General features: G+C 34.5%; 1 protein-coding gene across 1 annotated transcript in view; it reads left to right on the forward strand.

Annotated features, from left to right (window-relative positions):
* The window catches only part of LOC103256279 (exocyst complex component 2-like), a gene marked incomplete at its 3' end in the record, with an annotated part of 57,339 nt that overhangs the window by 17,502 nt on the left and 19,017 nt on the right, over positions 1 to 20,820 (forward strand). Inside the window, exon 2 of the mRNA XM_008054177.1 lies at positions 19,936 to 20,096. Within this exon, the coding sequence (XP_008052368.1) occupies positions 19,979 to 20,096 (118 nt within the window). The remainder of the gene's footprint in view (positions 1 to 19,935; positions 20,097 to 20,820) is intronic.

The following is a 20,820-nucleotide window of genomic DNA, read 5'->3' on the forward strand; positions in this document are numbered from 1 at the left end:
CACCGCAGCCTCGACCTGCTGGGCTCAGGCCATCCTTCCGCCTCAGGCTTCTAAGTAGCCGGAACTACAGGCGTGCACTACCATGCTCGGCTTATTTTTTGATTTATTGTAGAGATGAGGTCTCACCGAGTTGCCCAGTCTGATCTCAAACTCCTGAGATCAGGCAATACTCTTGCCTCAGCTTTCCAAAGTGTTGAGATTACAGACTTGAGCCACTGTGCCTGGCCTCATTTTTATCTGAGTATAATTATTCAAATTTGACTCATTACATGTGAATTATGAACAATTTGGTATTTTTGCTTAATTTTGAGCTCAGAGTTTGTTAGGTTTCTTATTCTTTGAACCCTGCTAAGCAATATAAAGTTTTATTGAAAGTGATGATAGTTCTCAGTTTCCCATTTTTGGGTTTGGGGAGTATGGGCATACCTCTTTTTATCGCTTAGTGTGGTTTACAGATACTGTGTTTCCAGGTACTGCCTGCCTGCCTTCCTCCCCTTCCTTCCCCTCTCCTCCCCCACACCCCTCTCCTCCTCACCCCTTCCCTCCCTTTCCTTCCTTCCTTCCTTTAAACAAATTAAGGGTTTGTGATGACCCTGCATTGAGCATGTCTGTTGGCAAAATTTTTCTAACAGCACATGCTCACTTAATGTCTCTGTGTCACATTTTGGTAATTTTTGCAAGATTTCATACTTTTTCATTATCTTTTAAAGTTAAATTATGTTACATATACTATTGGGAAGCCAAATACAGATTAGAAATATCTCTGTCAAAATAGTTAAAAGTTATATATTTTTTGAATTTTAAAGTATAAGCCTACCTTGTTTGGAAATCTTCTGTAGGCAGAACTCCTGATTACTAATGGCTTCTGATAAATTAAGCCTTGCTGCATTAAGCTGTACTTTTGAAAACAGCTTTCAAAATCTGTACTACTAGCAAAGTTTCTACTCTTCCTCACCCCAAGGGTTCCGTGAGTCCAAGAAATGTAACTCTTTAATGTTTCCAGCTGGTTTAAAAACTATATGTTGTATTTTTGGATAAATAAATATATGGCAATACAGTATACAGATAATACCACTACTGTGCTGGCTAAAGCCTCTTACTGTTGAAGCTTAAGTTGTACTGATTGAATGGAAAACTAATAGAAATAAAAGATAGTTGTTTTTAGTTTTAGCTTTTCTTTTGTAAATGTGAATTTTAAAACAGAGTCTACAAATTTATGAATTTCACCTTATAATTTGTAGATCACTCTTTATATACCAAAACTATAAGTAAATCATAGGAGTTACTTCTTTATTTTTATAATAATGCAATTTAGTAATAGTGTAAATACTAAAAACAAATCTCTTAAGCCTTCTGGTCTGACAGGTAAGGAGCTTTGAGGTCACCACTCTCATCCTCATAAGAAGAAAAAGCCGAGCAGCTGAAAATCCATAATTTTTCATATATCCCTTCAAAAATGGATGTCCCAGGGCAAACTGCTGGCCCCTACATTAGAGAGTCAAATGGGCAGATATAGAGAATCCTGTTAGTATAGAAGCTCAGGAACAGAAGTGTTTGGGAACTCAGTATTGGTTTGCTGTAGCCTGTAGTTCATGTCCAGCTTTGAGCAAAAAATTGCAAGGCAAAAATCAAAAGACAAAAGCCACAGTTTGAAGGTACAGAGCACACATGAGAACCAGACTCAGATATAGTAGGGTTGTTAAAATCATCAAACCAGCAATTTAAAGCAATATGGTTTTTATGATTATACGCTAAGGACCCTAATGATAAAATTGAATAACATGCAACAGATGACTAGCGTAAACAGATGGAAACTCTAAGAAAGAATAAAAAAGAAATGGTAGAAATAAAAAGACTCCACAGAAATGCAGATGCCTTTGATGAGCACATCAGTAGACTGGACATGGCTAGGGAAAAAATCAGTAAACTTGAAGAACTGGCAATAGAATCTTCAAAAACTGTGATGGAAAGAGAAGAAAGATTGAAGAAAATGGAGTTTGATATACAAGAACTGTGGGACTATTACACAAAGTATAACGTATGTATAATGGAAATATATGAGAAGATGAAGAGAAAAAGGAACAGAAGAAATATTTGTAGTAATGGCTGAGGGTTTTCCGTAATTAATGATAGATACCAAACCACAGATCTAGGAAGCTCAGAGAACAGTAGGCAAGCAAGTGTCAAAAAAAAAATACACTTAGGCATTTCATATTCGAATTGCAGAAAAATCTAAGACAAAGAAAATCTGGAAAAAAGCTGGGGTCGGGGAGGAGGAACATTTTACATAAAGAGGGACAAGGATAAGGGAAAAAAAACAAACAAAAACGAATCTACATAGACTTCCGTATCCAATGAAATTACCCTTCAAAAGTGAAGGAGAAATGGATTTTTTCAGGCAAACTTGAGAGAATTTGTTGCCAGTAGATTTGGCTTAAATATTAAAATAAGTTAAAATAAGTTCTTTATAGAGAAAGAAATTAATATAGGTCAGAAACTTGGATCTACATAAAGAAAGGAAGAATGTTAGAGAAAGAATAAATGGAAGGGCTTCTTGGTTCCTTCTGTTGAGGTCCTGGCACCATGCCCAGTACCCAGAACCCCATTTATTCTGAATAATATGGACACGGAGCATAATGGATTGTTGCCTTAAAAAAGAAATGAAAGACCCCCCCCCCCAGTTTTATTGAGACAATGTCTTGCTATGTTGCTTAGGCATATCTCAAACTCTTGGGCTCAGGTGATCTTCCCTCCTCAGCTTCCTGAGCAGCTGGAACTACAGGCATGTGCCACTGCACCAGCTTCAAGATTTACTTTTTTGACTGACTGTTGTAACCTCTACATTTAAAGATAACACAATGGACATAGCAAATTCTCTGGCTTATGGAAGGAAGGTATCTACCCTACAGACTGGACAAAACTAGAAATAAGAAATAAAAATATGGCTGGGTTTGGTGACTCACACCTATAATCCCAACTCTTTGGGAGGATGAGATGGGATACTTGCAGAGCCCAGGAGTTCGAGACCAGCCTGGACAATATAGTGAGACCTAGTCTCTACAAAAAACTAAAAAATTAGCTGGGCCTGGTGGTGCTTGCCTATAGTCCCAGCTACTTGGGAGGCTGAGGTGGAAAGATCAACTGAGCCCAGGAGTTTGAGGCTATGGTGAGCCATGATTGTGCCACTGCACTCCAGCCTGGGCACCAGAATGAGACTCTGAATCCAAAACAAAATAAAACAAAACAAAAAGTGTCTTTCCCTCAGCTCTATAGATAGTAATAATTAATTTATTGTGTCTTAAGTAACACAACATTTCCTTATAGTATTGTGGTGCCAGTTAAGTTGTGGCATCACCTTGAGACCATTCTAAGATTAAAGAGAAAGGAATTGAATACTTACAGTGTAGACATTATGAGTTCCTTAAAAGTAAAAAATTATTACAGATTTTCAGACTAGAAATGAGAAGACTGCTGAAGCATCCTATTGGTTTAATTTGCCTTATTGATATTGATCACTATAACTCACATGAACAAAACAGCCCTTTGGGTCCTCCTCCCCACTTTTTGTGGTTGTTACAAAGAGTAGAGTTTCTGAGACCAGGCAGGTAGAAAGAAAACAGCAAAATAAAATGCAAGGAAGAGTAGTTAATACATATTGAAGCTGAAAATGATGAATTAAATAATGATTCTTCTTGAAACATATGACTTTCTCAAAAAATGCTAAAGTTATCTTAAGATGATTTATAAAATATAGACATAAAAGCATGAAGGAAATTCTCAAATAATTGTATCCAACAAGACACTAGAAATAGATGGTTTGATAAGCTACTTACAGAAAACCTGTTCAAAGAACAGAATATTCTTTACTTTTTAAACTACTGTATGATGACAAGGATCAAAAACCTCACATTCTCTCTGTAATGCCAGCATACTGCTGTGGATATAGGAATTGCTCAATAATATTTGTATACTTCTGAATGCTTCTACGAAAAACAAAGAAAAAATACAAGAGAAGAATAATTCTAGACCAATTGCAAATGAAATTAAAGATGTAGAACTCCTAAATAAAATGTTAGTAAGTCAAATCCAGGAATGTTTAAAGGACTAGAAAATAATAGACCATTTTAGGAATTGGAAATTTATTACTTTAATTTACTATATTAATAGATTGAAAAAACATTATTTTGAAAGATGCTGAAAAATAATTTAATATTACTCTTAATTTTAAAAATAGACTCTCGGTAAGCTAAGAATAGAGAAATATTTTATGTGCCATAATAAAAAAAATTGGCTTAATAGCAAACATCTTGTTAATGGTGAAATGTTAGAGTATGCTTTCTCGACAGGAGGAATAGTTGAAACTTACTTCTTAGGGGACAAAATAAATCTTAAAGTATAAAGTTATACATTTAGTACACAATTCAAATATACAGTATATATATGGAATTAAAATTTCATGGGGGGTAATTAAGAAAAAAATAACTTGAAAAGATTCCTCAGGGGGCACTAATGACACACAGTTTGGGAAATGCTGCCCTAGAAGATTTCCTTTTACTTACAAATAAGACAAAGATGCTTGCTAGTACCACTGTCATTCAATAGTGTTTTGAAGTAACAGCAAATGCAATATGTTAGTTAAAATAAATGACACGTAAACATTGACGAGTAAGAACCAAAATTATAGTATATGAAGGTAGTAAGATTTCTACATGGAAAACATGAAAAAATCAATTGAAAAATGATTTCAAGTGAGAGAGGCTCAGTGAGGTGATTGACACCAAGATATACTGTACATTACATGAACTCCCCATGAATGGAGTGGAACATGACTTGAATAAGTGGAACAACTCAGTGTTGTAAATATTTTGAATATCTTGAAGTGATCCAGCAATTCATAATTTCATATAATTCATGCATTCATTTAACAAATGTATGTTTAGCATTCATTATATGTCAGATGCTGTACTAAATGATGTGTATATGGTAGTATATACACAGACAGAAGCCCCTTCTCTCCTGACCTGCATTCTAGTGACTACAGATAGACAATGAACAAAGAAGTGTAAGTGTGGTATGTGCAAGATAATAATTCCCATAAGGTGATAATAATTCCCATAAGAATTCCGGGAGGATTATTTTTAGATTCTGCCAAAATATTTTAAAGGAAGTCTGGGACAATACCTGTGAGAGAATGTTTAAGAGGACTTTTAAAAGATTATCCTATCAGATATTGAAATATGAATGTAGAAATTAAATCACAGTTACAGGTATAAGATAGGGCAGTGCAACAAAATATATAGGGTCCATAAACAGACTCAGGCAAAAATGGGAATTTTGTCTAAGATGAAAGCAGCATTTCAGATCAGTGGAAGGTTCTGTGAAGTGTTATTTTGTGCATCAGCTAAGTATGCTGTACTCCAAAATACATTCCAAATGAGTCAGATAACTAATGAAAATAGCATTAAAGTACCAGAAACAAGACTTTGAAAGCATAACCCTAGAAGTAGCAAATAAAAGGTTAATAGGTTTGATATAAAAAGAGTTAATATTTCTTAAGGGAATAGGGTACCATCAACAATGTGAAAAGTCGGATGATAAACTAGGAAAGATAATTGTATACGAAATAGAGGGTTAATGTTCTTCATAGATATTTTAAATCAAGAAAACCCAATAAAAAGATGTAAAGGCCGTAAGAATGGAATTCAAACACAGTACAAGTTGGGACCATTTATTTTATTTTGCTTATCAGATTGCTGAAGATAAAACAGATTGCTAATATCCATTGTTGGTGGGTGGCTTTCTGCAGGCCAATTTGATAATACATATTAGGATTTTAAATGTGTATTCTTTGGCTATCCCTTCTTCTTTGAATTTAATGCAAGGGAAGAGTTAGGCAAATGAGCAAAATTGTTTTGTACAAAAGTACTCGTTGTTGTGTTTATTACAGCAAAAATTAGGAATGGTCTAAATGTCAATTGTGTTTTAATTGAGTAAATAATTATATATCCATACACTGGAAAGCCAAGCAGCCATGAAAATAATGTAGATTTGTTTGTGTTTACCAACATGGAAAGATTTCCATTATATATTTTATGTATAAAAAATGATTGTAAACATGTGCTTTGATGCTACAATTTTAAAAGATATGTGTAACTATGTCTGCATATATGTCCTGATTGAAGAAGATGGTATTAAATGTATATAAAAGTTGTTAGTTGTCTGAGTTATAATTTATCTTCATATGGTTTAGAATATTCAGAAGATTCTGCAGTGGCATGCCTATGATTTTTGTAACAGTGGAAACAGAGGGCCATGTACAGTGGTGAGGCAGGAGCCTTGTATTTAGGAAGAACTCAGTGAGATTTATCTAGAGCTGAGGTGAGAAATATCTCCTGGAACCCAGTGACTTGATGTGTTTATCTGCCAACCTTGAAGACCCTGAAGAGCATTGTAGGAAGGATGGACATGGGCGGTCATGTGCTGGTAGAGGCCGATCTAATTGTATGGAAAAATGAACTTGAGTACAGAAACAGATTTAGTGTCTATTAAAAGTTATTTTTAAAATCTTGGAAATTCTCCAAAGGCTGTTCTGGGTATGACTCAAAACAGAGACCGAGAGAGCATGAGTTCAAGTGTGGGTAGCTAATAGTAGGCGCCTGAAGTTTTTTGAGAGACAGTAAATAAATCCTGCAATGACCTTATGCAATATTTTGAGCAATACTCTTCTTCATCTTGTTTTGGCTCATGAATATGTCTCTCTTCAGTATTTGATTCCTGCTTCATAAAAAGCCAGCTTGGAATTTTTTTAAAGTTTATGACCTTTTCTTTTTTAAAAAAATGATTTTATTTTAAAGATGTGGAGTACAATTCAGGATGTAGGATACAGTTCAGAATTCAGGCATACAATTGTACAAGTGGTCATTGTACTGTTAAAGTTTGGCCCTACCTTTGGTCCCCACTTTGCCTGGTTTGAGTTCAGTACCCTTATTAATATTATGTTCTCCTGCCCTCCCTGGCAGTTTCCAGTTACTGCCAATTCCTTTCTTACAGTATTATAATAAATGTTCAGGATTCGCTTATGAGTGAGAACATATGGTACTCAGTTCTTTGTTTTTGTGATAAATGACTATTATAGACTCTAAATCCATCCAAGCTGCTACAAAGCCTGTAATTTTGTTCTTCTTTATGGCTGTGTAATATTCCATTGTGTATATGTTCCACATTATTTTATCCAGTCCAATTTCGATGGGCAGCACAATTGGTTCCATGTTTTTGCTATTGTAAGTAGTGCTACAGTAAATATGTGTATGCAGGTATCTTTTTTGTAGAGTGATTTAAGTTCCTCTGGGTATATCCCCAAAAGTTTATGATCTTTTCAAAGCTGATTGAAAGTTGGATTGAAAGTTTCACTCACTGACTTATGTCGGGTGTATATTTTGTTGAACTTTTTTTTTTTTTCCGAAATCATATTAAAAAATTACTGGTGAAATAGTTGAATAGTTCATCTTTTTGTTTATTGACTTTGTCAGTTTTTTTTATTGATGCTTAAGATTCCGCTAAGAAAATTATTTTCTTCTTCAACTCTTTATTTTTTTGGAGAAAATATTGTAACAAGGTAAATACAAATATTTTAAAATACCAAAATAGTTGCATCAGTATTTAATTATAAAATGCTACTATGTAAAGTGGGAAATTTCTTCTTTTAAAATAGGTATAATAGGGACTTTCCTTAATTTAGAGAGCTCAATATAGCTCAAAGACATAAGGTGTTTATTTAGCTTCTATGTGCATTATCTATTCTTTGTTAAGCTGTGTGTGTTTTGTCAAAGGCATATCAAAGAATATATCCTTGGCCATAGTTTTAGATTTATTATCTACAGAGTGTGAGTTTATTATTATTAGGTTCATTTTCACATGTATCATATTCATATGTGGAATAAAGAAAATACAAACATACCTCGGAGATATTGCTGGTTTGGTTCCAGACCACTACAGTGTAGCAAATATTGCAATAAAGATAGTTGTGCAGACTTTTTGGTTTTCTCGTACATATTAAAGTTATGTTTGTTCTACACTATAATTGCTTGAATGTGAAGTAGTATTTTAAAACAATGTACACACTATAAGTCGAAAAAAATGACTGAGACATCTCAACCATTGTAAGGTTTATTTTGCTAAGGTTTAGGATGAGTTCAGGAAAAGAAACACAAATCACAGCAGCTTCTGTGATCCTTGCTTTTTCAGGCGTGGGTTTTATGGCTTCAGTATTTAAAGAGGGGAAGAATTGGCAAGAGGAAAAGGGGAAAAAGAAAAAAATGGGTAGAGGACAGGCCAGAAGGTTACATTGTGAAGTCTTTGAATAGTTCTCAGTGAATTGACATTTTACATATGAAAGAAGGGATAGAGTAACAGTCAATTATGTGTTCCTGTCATGCTAGGTAAATCTAAGACAACATAAACATGTAGACAAAGTGGAGGAAGAGCCCACAGAACTCTTCTTCAGGGCTGCTCCATAAAGGGGATATATATTCTGGAATTTCTTTGTGAGCAATTTGTAAGGGAGGCCATTTGGGACAACATGAAGCCCTCCATTGCGGCAGCCATCCATCTGGGAACAAAAGGAAGGCAGGTTTTTGTGTGTGTGTGTAATTCAGTTTCCAAACTCAACTTTCCCCTTGGCGTAGTAAATGCCAAATGGTGGAGGGTCTTGCCCTGCTGTGATGGTTGCTGATTGGTCAGGGTAGTGGTTGCTAAAGGTTGGGGCCACTGTGACAGTTTCTTAAAAGTAAACCACAATAAAGTTTGCTGCATAGGTTTTTCTTTTTATGAAATATTTATCTGTAGCCTGTGTTTATTTTACTTCTTTTAAAATAGAATCAGTCATATCAAACTCTACTCTGCTTTGTCAACCAAATGTAGGTTATATTCTAAAGCCTTTGTTGTTATTTTATCACATTTACAGTATCTTCACTTGGAGTGGGCTCCTTCTCAAGAAGCTGCTTTCTTTGTTAATCTGTAAGAAGCAACTCTTTATTCGTTTTATCGTAAGATTGCAGTTATGATTCAGTCACATCTTCAGGCTCCACTTCTCATTCTAGTTCTCTTGCTGTGTCTACCAAATCTGCAGTTCCTTCCTCCATTGAAGTTTTGAACCTCTCAAAGTCATCCATGTGGGTGGACTCAACTTTTTCCAAACTCCTATTAATGTTGAAATTTTGATTTCCCCCATGAATCACAAGTACTCTTAATAGCACCTAGAGTGATGAATCAATTTCTGAAAGTTTTCAATTCACTTTGCCCAAATCCGTTAGAGAAATCCCTGTCTTTGGCAACTAGAGCCTTGCAAAATGTATTTCTTAAGTAATAAGTCTTGGAAGTCGAAATTATTCCTTGATCCATGGATTGCAAATGGATGTTGTGTTAGCAGGCCTAGAAACAATATTTATATCTCCTTGCACCCATCAGAGCTCTTGGGTGACCAGGTACATTGTCCATGAGGAATAACGCTTTGAAAGGAATCTTTGTATCTGAGCAGTACTCAACAGAGGGTTTAAGATATTCAGTAAAGCATGCTGCTGTTTCATTGATAGAGCACAGGCAGAGTAGAGTTAGCGTATTTCTTAGGACCCTAAGGTTTTCAGAATGGTAATTGATCCTTGACTTCAAGTTAAAGTCACCAGCTATACGTATTAGTTTCCAACAAGAGAGTCAGCAAGTCCTTTGAAGCTTTGAATCCAGGCATGACTTCTCTCTAGCTATGAAAGTCCTAGATGGCATTTTCTTCCAATACTGTTTAGTATAGCCACCTTCATCAGTGATCTTAGCTAGGTCTTCTGGATAACTTGCTGCAGTTTCTCTGTCAGTACTTGCTGCTTCACTCCTGTAACTCTTTCAGCCTTCATAGGATTGAAGAGAATTAGGACTTTGCTCTGGATTAGGTTTTGATTTAGGGGAGTGCTGTGATTGTTTGATCTTTTACTCAGATCACTTAAACTTTCTCCATATCAGCAATAAGACCATTTTGCTTTCTTATCAGTTGTGTGTTCACTGGAATAGCACATTAATTTCCTTCAAGAACCTTTTCTTTGTATTCATTACTTGGCAAACTGGTGTTAGAGGCCTAGCCTTAGCTTGTGTAGGCATTGGGTATGTCTTCCTCACTAAACTTCATCATTTCTAGCCTTTGATTTAAGGTGAGAGACATGTGACTCTTCCTTTCACTTGAACTCTTAGAGACGATTGTTGGGTCAAATATCTAATTAATTGGCCTAATTTCAATACTGTTGTGTCTCAGGAAATAGAGAGGCCTGAAGGAAGGGGGAGAGATGAGGGAAGGAACAGCAGGTTTGTGGAGCAGTAACACTTGCAACACTTTATCAATTAAGTTCACTGTCTCATATGGGTGTGACTTGTGGCAACCCAAAGCAATTGCAATAGTGTCATCAAAGATCATTGATCACAGATGACTATATTGGATATAATAAAGATGAAAGAGTTTCAGATAATACAGTAATTACCAAAATATGAGCACCATGTTGTGGAAAAATGACATTGATGGGCTTGACCGAGGCAGGGTTGCCACAAATCTTCAGTTTGTAAAAAACACAGTATTTGTCTGCCAAGTACAATAAAGCAAAGCACAGTGAAAAAAAAAAAGTAACCATAGTCAAGTTTATATTGACCAAGCTGTTGCTTACAAGTGATTTTGGATAAACCAAGCTTCAATTTTTTGCCCCTACAGTATTACTCCACTTAGAAAATAGTTCGTGATGTTTCATCATTTTGAGTAAAGAGAGGCAATGTTATGCAAGTATGACACAGTGATGAACAGTCTCAGGGAGAGAAATAGTTCATAGTCTTTTATATTAAATTTTAGTTTAGTTTTTTAATGGCTTGTGGAGTAAAACAAACCATTAACTTGGCAACCTTTATATTTGCATGCTCAGTAAATTCCCATGATTGCATTTTTATCAGTAATGAATAACTTCTATTAGATTTTGTGATAAAAGCACTTATACTTGTTTATTTATTTTGTTTTGCTGATTTCCAAATTTCATCTGCGGTGTTATAGAAAGAACAAACAAACATTGGTTCTAGGTAAGTCTTGAATTCCCTGGCAATTGAATTCCCTGGCAATCTCTTTCAGTTTGAATAGATTTTGATTTAATTCTGTCAGGGTTATAATATGGGAAGATTAGACAATTGTTTTCAAAAGTTTTTCAGAAGTAGTCTTTCATAATTTTTAATACATACCCACTTGGGAGTTATACTTTAAGCTTTGTGAAACTATTCATTTTATAACTTATGAGTGACATTTTTTAAAAAGTCGTTTCTTGGTTCATTTTAATACATCTTTTGCTCTTATTAGCATTTTTGTAGACTTTAAATGCAAGATAAAAATAGAGAATACACACCTTACCACGGTGAGGAAATTATATGATATGCCGGTTTTGTTTCTGTAGTATTATATAACACAGAAATGCCTTGTTTTAGGCATGTCTTCTAAGTTTTTTCTTTGTTTTTTTAAGTGAGAATTTTCAAGCTATAGTAAAAGACTTTTTTACCCGACTGCTTCATCCTCTCTCCTCAAAGTTGTCTGTCTCTGGTTCTGTTTTTTCTTCTTGATATAGTTAATAAAACCAAGTGGAAATGCAAAATGTTAATGTCTTGTTTTGGAACATAAATAATTGTGCAGTTTAATCTTTGGTGAATTATTATTATAGTTTACTTTCGTTAATTCATTAACAAAATATATCTGTCAAAAGTTTTATAGCCTGGTTTCCTGTACTGTAACTTTTGAAAATGGGAAAGATAATTTATTTCTCTTTTTAGGTTATTCACTAATTTGTAGAGATAAGTTGCATATGGTATTAAAGAAGAACCAAGAGGCCATCTAAATATAATATCTTAATTTAGATTCTCTTAATAATGTAGTAAAACTTTTATAATAACTATATACATTTACAAATGAATAACATGCTCTCATTACAGTTTTTAGTTTAATTGTGAAAAATACTAGGGAATGCCAGTTTCTATAGTCATATATTAGTTACTGGGTTTGAAAGCTTTGTTTTATAGTATTTTCACAGAAACAAGAACTAAAAGGTACCTTAGAGATGATCTCATCTATCCAGAGAGCATAGCATAAAAGTTAGCAAGAATTTTTTGTTAATACCAGAACCCAGTTTAGAGCCCAGTCTTCAAATTATTCATAGATCTTAAAGTTTTTGAGCTTGTTTTATCAAGCCCTAATTCAGATATTTATAGCTTGAATTTACTTTTGTTTATTAAAAATAAATCTGTTATACTCTGTGACTGTACTACTTACCTAAAAAGATAAAATTTAAATTGAAAAGAATCCAAAACCTTTTGAAGGGCATTGTCATTTTGTCCTTTTGTGAGGATGTACTTTGTTCTTGTAGGGAGGAAGGAATTTATTTCCCAAAAAATGATAATTCATTGAAAACCATATCTTAAATTTTAAAAAATCAAGGCATTAAACTTACAAATTATTTCAGACTCTTCCATTTGTTTTTCTTAGGAAGACCGTATTTAGAGAAGCAGAAAATGCCATGTCTTTATGTTTCACTATATCAGTGAACTAGTGAACTTTAATAAAGTTCTTTCTTATATCCAGAAATGGGTGTCTCACTATAGTTTTATTGTCCCACTAAATATTATTTGTTAAAGCTATACTGGCTTAGTTATAAGGCTTACTTGTACTTAAAAAAAAATTCTACAATCAAAAAATAGCTCTTGAGTATATATTTATTGAATAGGTTGCTAATATCAAAATAAATTAAATGAATGTCTGTAACTAGGTAATTCCTGTAAACACCCTCTCAGTTCTGTTTATTTCTTCAAGTCTAGGCAATTGAAAAATACTTGGTAAATTAAAATGAATCTGGAGAAACATCAGAATTGATTCCTTTTAAAAGCAAACCCATAACCCTGTTTGGTAACTGACAGGACATAGGTGTATAGTGTGGTTCTTAGGCTAAGAACCAGTATGTAATAATTTGAAGTCCATATATATACATCTGTGTATATATGTGAAATTTCCAATAAGTACTCCAAATGTTTTCAACTTTTATTATCTGCCCACTGTATCATTTACTGCTTTATGTCTTATTAGTGTTACTGTGCCAGGCCATTACCCAATATAAGTGGCTGATTCTGTATCTGCAGTAACTTTCCTTATGTGAGTAATAATAACTACCTTATCTTTTTATCACTCTTCTTTTAGAAGGTAAAATTAGCTTGTGGTTCCTTGGGGTAGCGCAGGATTGAGGCAGGAGAATCTTTTGAGCCCAGGAGCTCAACACTGTAGTGTGTCTTGATGATGTCTGTGAATAGCCACTGCACTTCCACCCGGGCATCATAAGGCGACCCCGTGGCTCTTAAAAAACAAACAAACAATCAAACAAGCAAAAAACTAGCTTGTGGTATGTACTTTTAGGAAAGCTTTGTTCGCTTTATTCCTTAAATCTTTATTTTCTTAAGTGACTATTTAATTAAAAGACTGTTTATAGTTTTATTTAAACAAATGAGGTTTATGACCGTCAAAGTCAAACTTTTGTTAACCTCTGTTCAATGTATTTGCCATAAAAAGATCTTGTGACAAAATTTCAAAGACCATTGTTTTATTACATTTGAATTGTCTTTGTGAGGAAAATTTGTAGACACTTCTTGGCAACTATAGTTTAGTACTTTCCTTTAAAAATATCTTTGAGTCTGGTATGGGTTATGAAACTGAAAATGTTCATAAACTAAATTCTATATTTTTAAGCTTTATCCTTTTCCCTGAGGGTAAGAAATTATTTGTGATGTTGTTTTATTTATTTATTTTTTGAGGTAAGATCTCACTCTTGCCCAGGCTGGAGTGCAGACACAATCATGGTTTACCAACAGCCTTGGCTTCTGGGCTCAGGTAGGATCCTTTTACCTCAGACTCCTGGGAATTGCTGGGTGCTCATGCCTGGCTAATTTTTTTGTTTTTTTTTTTCCCTATGGAAATGAGGTCTTGCTATGTTGCCCAGGCTGGTCTCAAACCTGAACTCAAGTAGTCTTTCCACCTCAGCCTCCCAAAGTGCTGGGATTACAGACGTGAGCCACACTGTACCTGGCATGATTTTAAACATAAGAACATTAGCTATAATATATGTTTTTAACTGGAGTTTGGTTTAAAAGAGGCATCTCTTTCTATAGTTTTTTTATTCCACAAGTAATTATTAAGTACATATGTAGCAGGTACTGCTCTATGTGCTGTAGGTACTGTGGTGTAAAAAGCAGGTATTCTTGTTTCTAAATTTATTAGTTTTCTGGTCTTCCTGAGATAATGGTTTATCCTTGTTTGGATATATATAGGTTGCAAATGAGCCAGTATAATACTTGCTGAGTTTTTAGCTGCCTCTGATTTATATGTCTAGAACAGACCTGTACTCTTTAATCACAAATAAGAAAATAGATGAGACTTTTTGATTTTTGACTATTCGTAGTGGCCCAAGCATTACCTTTTATTACTAAGCATTACTTTGTTTTACTTGGACAAACTTTGAAGGTAACATAATTAAGATAAGATTATGACCCTCCGTTATTTAAGAAATACCCTCAAAATGCATTTGAAATATTGAGAGTAAATTGGAAATGCCCTATCATAGTGTTTTAGTTTTGCCTTGAGATCAGAAGAATTTTAATTTCAGTTTGGTTTCACACTAGAATGAGCTAGAGCCCTTGTCAGTGGGGACACAACCGAAGTTCTTAGAATGTGGACTGTACCGTTCACAGCTGGTACAGGATGGTGAAAAAAGGAAGAGGGATTCTAGACTCTTAGAATCAGGAGACCAGGATCTGGTTTGTTTCCAGCTTACTAGGTGTGTGTCCTTAAAAAAAAAAAAAAAGATATTGAACATCTCTGAGTTAGTTTCTTCAGATGAAGGGACTAGATATTGACCGGATCAAGTCTCTTTTGGCTGTGATTCTATGAAATACTGGTGTGTCCCCCTACTGGTGATCAAAACTATCATTTTCAAGAATCACTGACAGTTTGAAAGTTCTATTAATTATCTTTTCAATAATTTAATGTCAATGATAATTATTAAGTTTCATACTAATGTTTTTCTGAAAGCAAGGATAACAATATTTCTATTTAAAAATTTGTATCTTTATGTGCTCTAGATCAGATTCTGAAAATACTCTATTGAAGCCACATGCTTATCTAATTTGTGCTGTAATACTGAGGACACAGCTTAATAGTGTCAAGAAGAGAATTAAATTGCCACTCAATAGTGGCCTATTTTTCCATGCCAGTTGAACAAAATATTTTTGTCTATCAAGAACTGGTTTGTAGACATTAATAAGTCAAATTAATTAGTCAAATTTTTGTTAATATTTGCAGTGTTGTGGTACCTTCGTGGCAATGTGATGTCTGTTTATAAAAACAGTGTTGAATTTTGTGCTGAAGTATATATTTTGTGTTCTGTAGGTTTTTAAAATGTGTTACCATACTAAAACTCATGTTTATTACTTTATAATAGTAATAAGCACATTCTCGAAACAAGCTTTCCACTCTTTTAACTGCTTTTAGAAGTATATTTAAAGAGATAACAATAGTATGTCCCATTAAAATAACACTTAATTCAAAAACATATAATCTTATGTAAACTATTGAATCATCTTGTATGTCTGTTTAATATTAGTTTATTGCTTATCTGTGCATTTTGCTAACGTCAAATGAGAAAATTAATAAATATTAATTAAAATTAATAAATATCTTTCAATTTTGACTAACAATGGCCTTATGTATTGATTAACATGATAATATTAATGTGATATATTTATTTTATTTAAACATATTACCAAAGCATTATTTTTGATAACTTTTTATTTTGATATAACTTCAAACTTACAGGAAACTTTCAAGAATAGTAAAAGTAACTCGTAACTCCTGTAAACCGAAGAATAGTAAAAGTAACTCCTATAAAGCCCCTTAAGTTTTTTTGTTAATAAAGAAAAACTCCTGTAAGCCCTTTAGCCAACTCCATCAATCGTTTACTTTTGCCCCATTTGCTTTATCATTCTGTTCGTCTATCTGTATGTTTTTTTCTGTACTATTTGCAAATGAGGCATAACATCATTTCCTTACTCCTAAATACTTTAGTATGTTGTTACTAAGAACAAAAATATTCTCTTATATTACCACAGTGCAATTATAAAAATCAGAAAATTTAACATTGACACCCTACTGTCTAATCCAAAGTTGAAACAGACAGATAACATGAATTCCTTGATATGTTGCACTGAGAAGACTCTAACATCACTTTTGAAGTCACTATCTTTCAGATCTATAGTCTTACTTGTTGGTTTGTTTAATCCAGTTGTTATCAATATTGAAAGAGAATATTAAAGCGTCTAACTATGATTTTGTATTTATCTCTCTATACCCATCATTCAATCAGTTTTTGTTTAATGTATTTTGATGCTCTTTTATTGGGTGCATACAGTTCAGATTCTTATGTCTTTCTGCTGAATTCATATTTTCTTCATTGTAGAATCTCCTGCCAAATTACCATATGGTATCACTTCCCTTTCAGACTGAAGATCTTTCTTTAGCATTTCTTATCATATAGATTTGTTCTCAATGAACATCTTTTACTTGCAAATATCTTTTTAACTTTGCAGCAGAAAGTCATTTTGAGTTCTGATCACCATTCTCAAGAGCGATGGAGTGAAAGTAGTGGCCCCCCTTTCCCTGTGTGAACCATTTTGAACAGCACAAAAGACCTTAGGACAGCTAGGCCATAGCTAACTACAAAACAATAAAACTAAAAAAAAAAAAAAAAAAAAAAAAAAAAAAAAAAAAATAGAATAGTCGATCCTTACAGGTGAAGAAGAATCGATGGAAAAACATTGACAATCCTCAAAGCCTTAAAGAGGCATTACCTACAAAAGTTCCTCCCGTTTCTCAAACAGTAGAATCCATACAGAGCAATCTGTTCCTGGTGACAGACACATAATTCAGACGTTGCATGGTGAATACGGTTAAGGAAACCATGAGATGTTGGAAACAAGGATCACCCAGTTAACAAAAGTAGTGCAAGAAGTAAAAGTTGAACTGGCCAATATAAGAAAGGTTCAATCTGAAATCCTGGCAATGAAGAATTTCTTCCAGAGCACAGTTATAGGCCTAGGGGGTAGAACTGAGCAGGAAAAGGAAAAAAAAAATCTCAGAGCTTAAAGATCAAAATATTGAACTAACCCAATTTGACAAAAACCAAGTAGAAAAGACTAAAAAAGTCTAAAAAGAATGAGCAAAGCCTATGAGAGGTGGGGGGATTATGTAAAGAAACCAAATCTATGATTGATTGGCATTCCTGAGCCAGAAGGGGAAACTGAGAACACCCTTGAACAAGTCTTCCAAGAGGTCATCCAAAAAAATTCCCCATATCTTGCTAGAGAGGTTTAGAAAACCTGAGATTCAGAGAACCCCTGCAAGATAGTACATGAGAGAAGACCATCCCCAACACACATAGCAATCCATTTCCACAAGGTAGGCATGAAAGAAAAACTCCCAAAGGCAGCTAGAGAGAAGAGTCAGACGACCTATCAGGGAAGATCCATCAGAATTGCAGCAGACTTCTTAGCAGAAACCCTACAAATCAGAAGGAACTGGAGTCTCATCTTTAATGTTCTAAAAGATAAACAATTCTAGCCAAGAATTTCCTACCCCATCGAGCCTAAGCTTCATAAGTGATGCAGAATTAAAATCTTTTCCAGACATCCAATCCCTAAAAGAATATGCCACCTCCAGACCAGTCCTTTAGGAGATGCTTGAGAAAGTTATGAGCACAAAAATGACAGATCAGTTCCATCCGTTGCAAAAGCATAGACAAGAACAGAGTGAAGAGAGCACACAGATCATCCACAAATGCTAAAACAAAACAAAAAAAGGAAGCAAAACATAGAAGCATTATGACAGGGATAAACACCACATATGCATAATTAACTTGAACATGAATGGACTGAATGCACCACTAAAAAAGGCATAGAGTAACAAAGTGGATAAAATGATTCCACATCTGCTGCCTCCAAGAAAACCCATCTCAGTGCAAAAGACATCCACAGGCTCAATGTAAGGGGCTTGAAAAAGATTTTTCAGGCAAATGAAAAATACAAAAGGGCAGGAGTAGCTATTCTTATATCAGACAGAACAGAATTAAAACAAGTGAAAAAGGACACAGAAGGACACTACATACTGATAAAGGCTCAATCCACCAGCAAGAAATATCCACCTTAAATATATATGCACCCAATACAGGAGCACCCAGAATTATGAAACAGTTGCTACATAAACTAAGAGAGGATCTAGACACCCATACAATTGTAGTTGGAGACTTTACTACCCCGCTAACAGCCCTAGACAGATCATTGAGGCAAAACAGCAACAACAACACACCTAAGGAGATCCAGAACCTTAATTTGACACACTTGTAGCTAGACATCTACAGAACACTCTACTCAGCAACTACAAGAGTATACGTTCTACTAATCAGCACATGAAGCATACTCCAGGATTGATCACATTCTCATGCATAAATCAAGTGTGAACAAATTTCAAAACATTGAAATAATACCAAGCATCTTTGCAGTTCACAATGAAATTAAAAATAAATACCACCTTTAGGAACCCTTCAAATCACACAAATACATGGAAACTAAACAGCATATTGCTGAATGACTTTTGGATCAACATAGAAATCAAGACAGAAATTTTAAAAATCCTGGAAACAAATGACAACAAAGGCACAATATATCAAATTCCCTGGGATACCATGAAATCAGTGTTGAGGGAAGTTTATAGCATTACATGCACATATCAAGAAAATAGATCACAAGTAAACAGCATAGTGTCACACCTAAGGAAGCTGGAAAGGCAAGAATAATTAAATACTAATTTCAGTAGGAAAAAATCTCGTTTACTAAATAAAAGTCACAGTTGCAGGAGATAGAAGACAAAAATATCATAGAAAGGATAAACAAGAGAGAAAGCTGGTTTTTTTGAAAGAATAAATAAAATTGACAGACCCCTAGCCATAATCACTAGAAAAAAGAGAAAGTTCAAATAAACACAATTAAAAATGAAAAAGGTACTGTCACATCTGACCCCAAAGAAATTAAAAAGATTATCAGACATTAGTATGAATATCTGTTTGCAAATATACTAGAAAATCTAGAGGAAATGGAGGATTTCCTGGCATCATACAATCTCCCAAGGTTGAAACAAGAATAAATTGAAACCCTAAATAAATCAATAACAATCCAGGAAATTGACTTAGTTATAAGAAATCTCCCTGCCAAAAAGAGACCACATGCAGAAGAAAGAAACAGGACCCCTACCTATCACCATATACAAAAATCAACACTAAATGGATTAAAGACCGAAATGTAAACCTCATTAAAAAGAGTTGCTACATTACATAAATACAAAAGTAATCTATAATTCAATACACACCTATGGAAACATAAACACATTTTAATTTTTTTGTATAAATTTAATCAGAATATCTTCCTTAAATAACTTTAGGAATAGACTAGTAGAACAGTTCCTAGTATACATTTAGGATTCAATGGTTGTAGCCATGGAGCTAATTGGTGACAGGTAGGTCCCATTTTCCATAATACTGAAGGGTTTTAGAATCAAATGCCAAGTTTTCTGTTATTTTTCTTACATATTTCTTTCACTACTTACAAGAGTGTCCTTAGTAACTTAATGTTCAGTAGATGTTGGCTGATTTGCTAAATGACAGCTAAAAAATTCAGAACTATATGTTTAAGAATACTTTTTCTGTTTTGCTACTGAATGTCTGGCATTCTTGTATTGCTAGTCAGTGCATATCTTGGTTGGTACTAATTCTTCTTTTCTTTCTCTTTGAACAGATTACTTCTGCAACAAAATCACCAATTTTCTCCTCAAAGCACAATGTCTCGATCACGACAACCCCCCCTTGTGACAGGCATCTCTCCAAATGAAGGAATACCATGGACAAAGGTCACAATCAGAGGAGAAAACCTGGGAACTGGCCCCACCGATCTCATAGGTAAGACCCAGGACTCTGTGGTGCACCCTGGTAAATGCATTTTTGTGACAGGCAATTGAGATAAGACATATTAGAAATAGAAAAGATGATAGAAAAGCATCATTGTGATCTCTGTGGAAAAAAATGAATTATTTGGTTTTCTGATTTTTCTTTGAAAATCATTATTTTATCAAATCTCATCTATATTGTCTCTCAAGTCCTATAGAAAGTTTCCTAGGACTGATAGTCATCTCCGTGTCCTGAGCTTTGATCTCTTGGTTTGCCAAAATGGATTCCTCCGTATTTTTGCTGTCTTGAGTTTTCCCTCTCTCGTGCAACTGTCTTCTTTCTCAAGTGCTCTGTGAATTATGCTTCTTCTGTGCCTTATTGCTCCTCAAAGCAAACCTAAACCCCACCTCCCAGTGATGTCTTCATTCTACCTATAGACATGTGTGCACCATAACCTGTGGATCTCTTTTAGAGCAAGCCAAAATTTAAGTGTTAGGGTCAATTTATGTTTTAATCTTTTGTAGCAGATTTTAAGCTCAGGGACATGATTGCCAGAGCACCATGCACCAGTTGGTATGTTGTAAATATTTTATATGTTGGCTTGTGTAGTGTGCTATGTTTTTTTTGTTTTTTGGGGTTTTTTTGAGTTGGAGTCTCACGCTGTCGCCCAGACTGGAGTGCTGTGGCCGCTCCCGGCCACCGCAGCCTCGACCTGCTGGGCTCCGGCGATCCTTCC

The sequence above is a fragment of the Carlito syrichta genome, unplaced genomic scaffold, assembly GCF_000164805.1.
Source record: "Carlito syrichta isolate Samal-C Ts95f unplaced genomic scaffold, Tarsius_syrichta-2.0.1 Scaffold77898, whole genome shotgun sequence".
Classification (NCBI taxonomy): domain Eukaryota; kingdom Metazoa; phylum Chordata; class Mammalia; order Primates; family Tarsiidae; genus Carlito; species Carlito syrichta.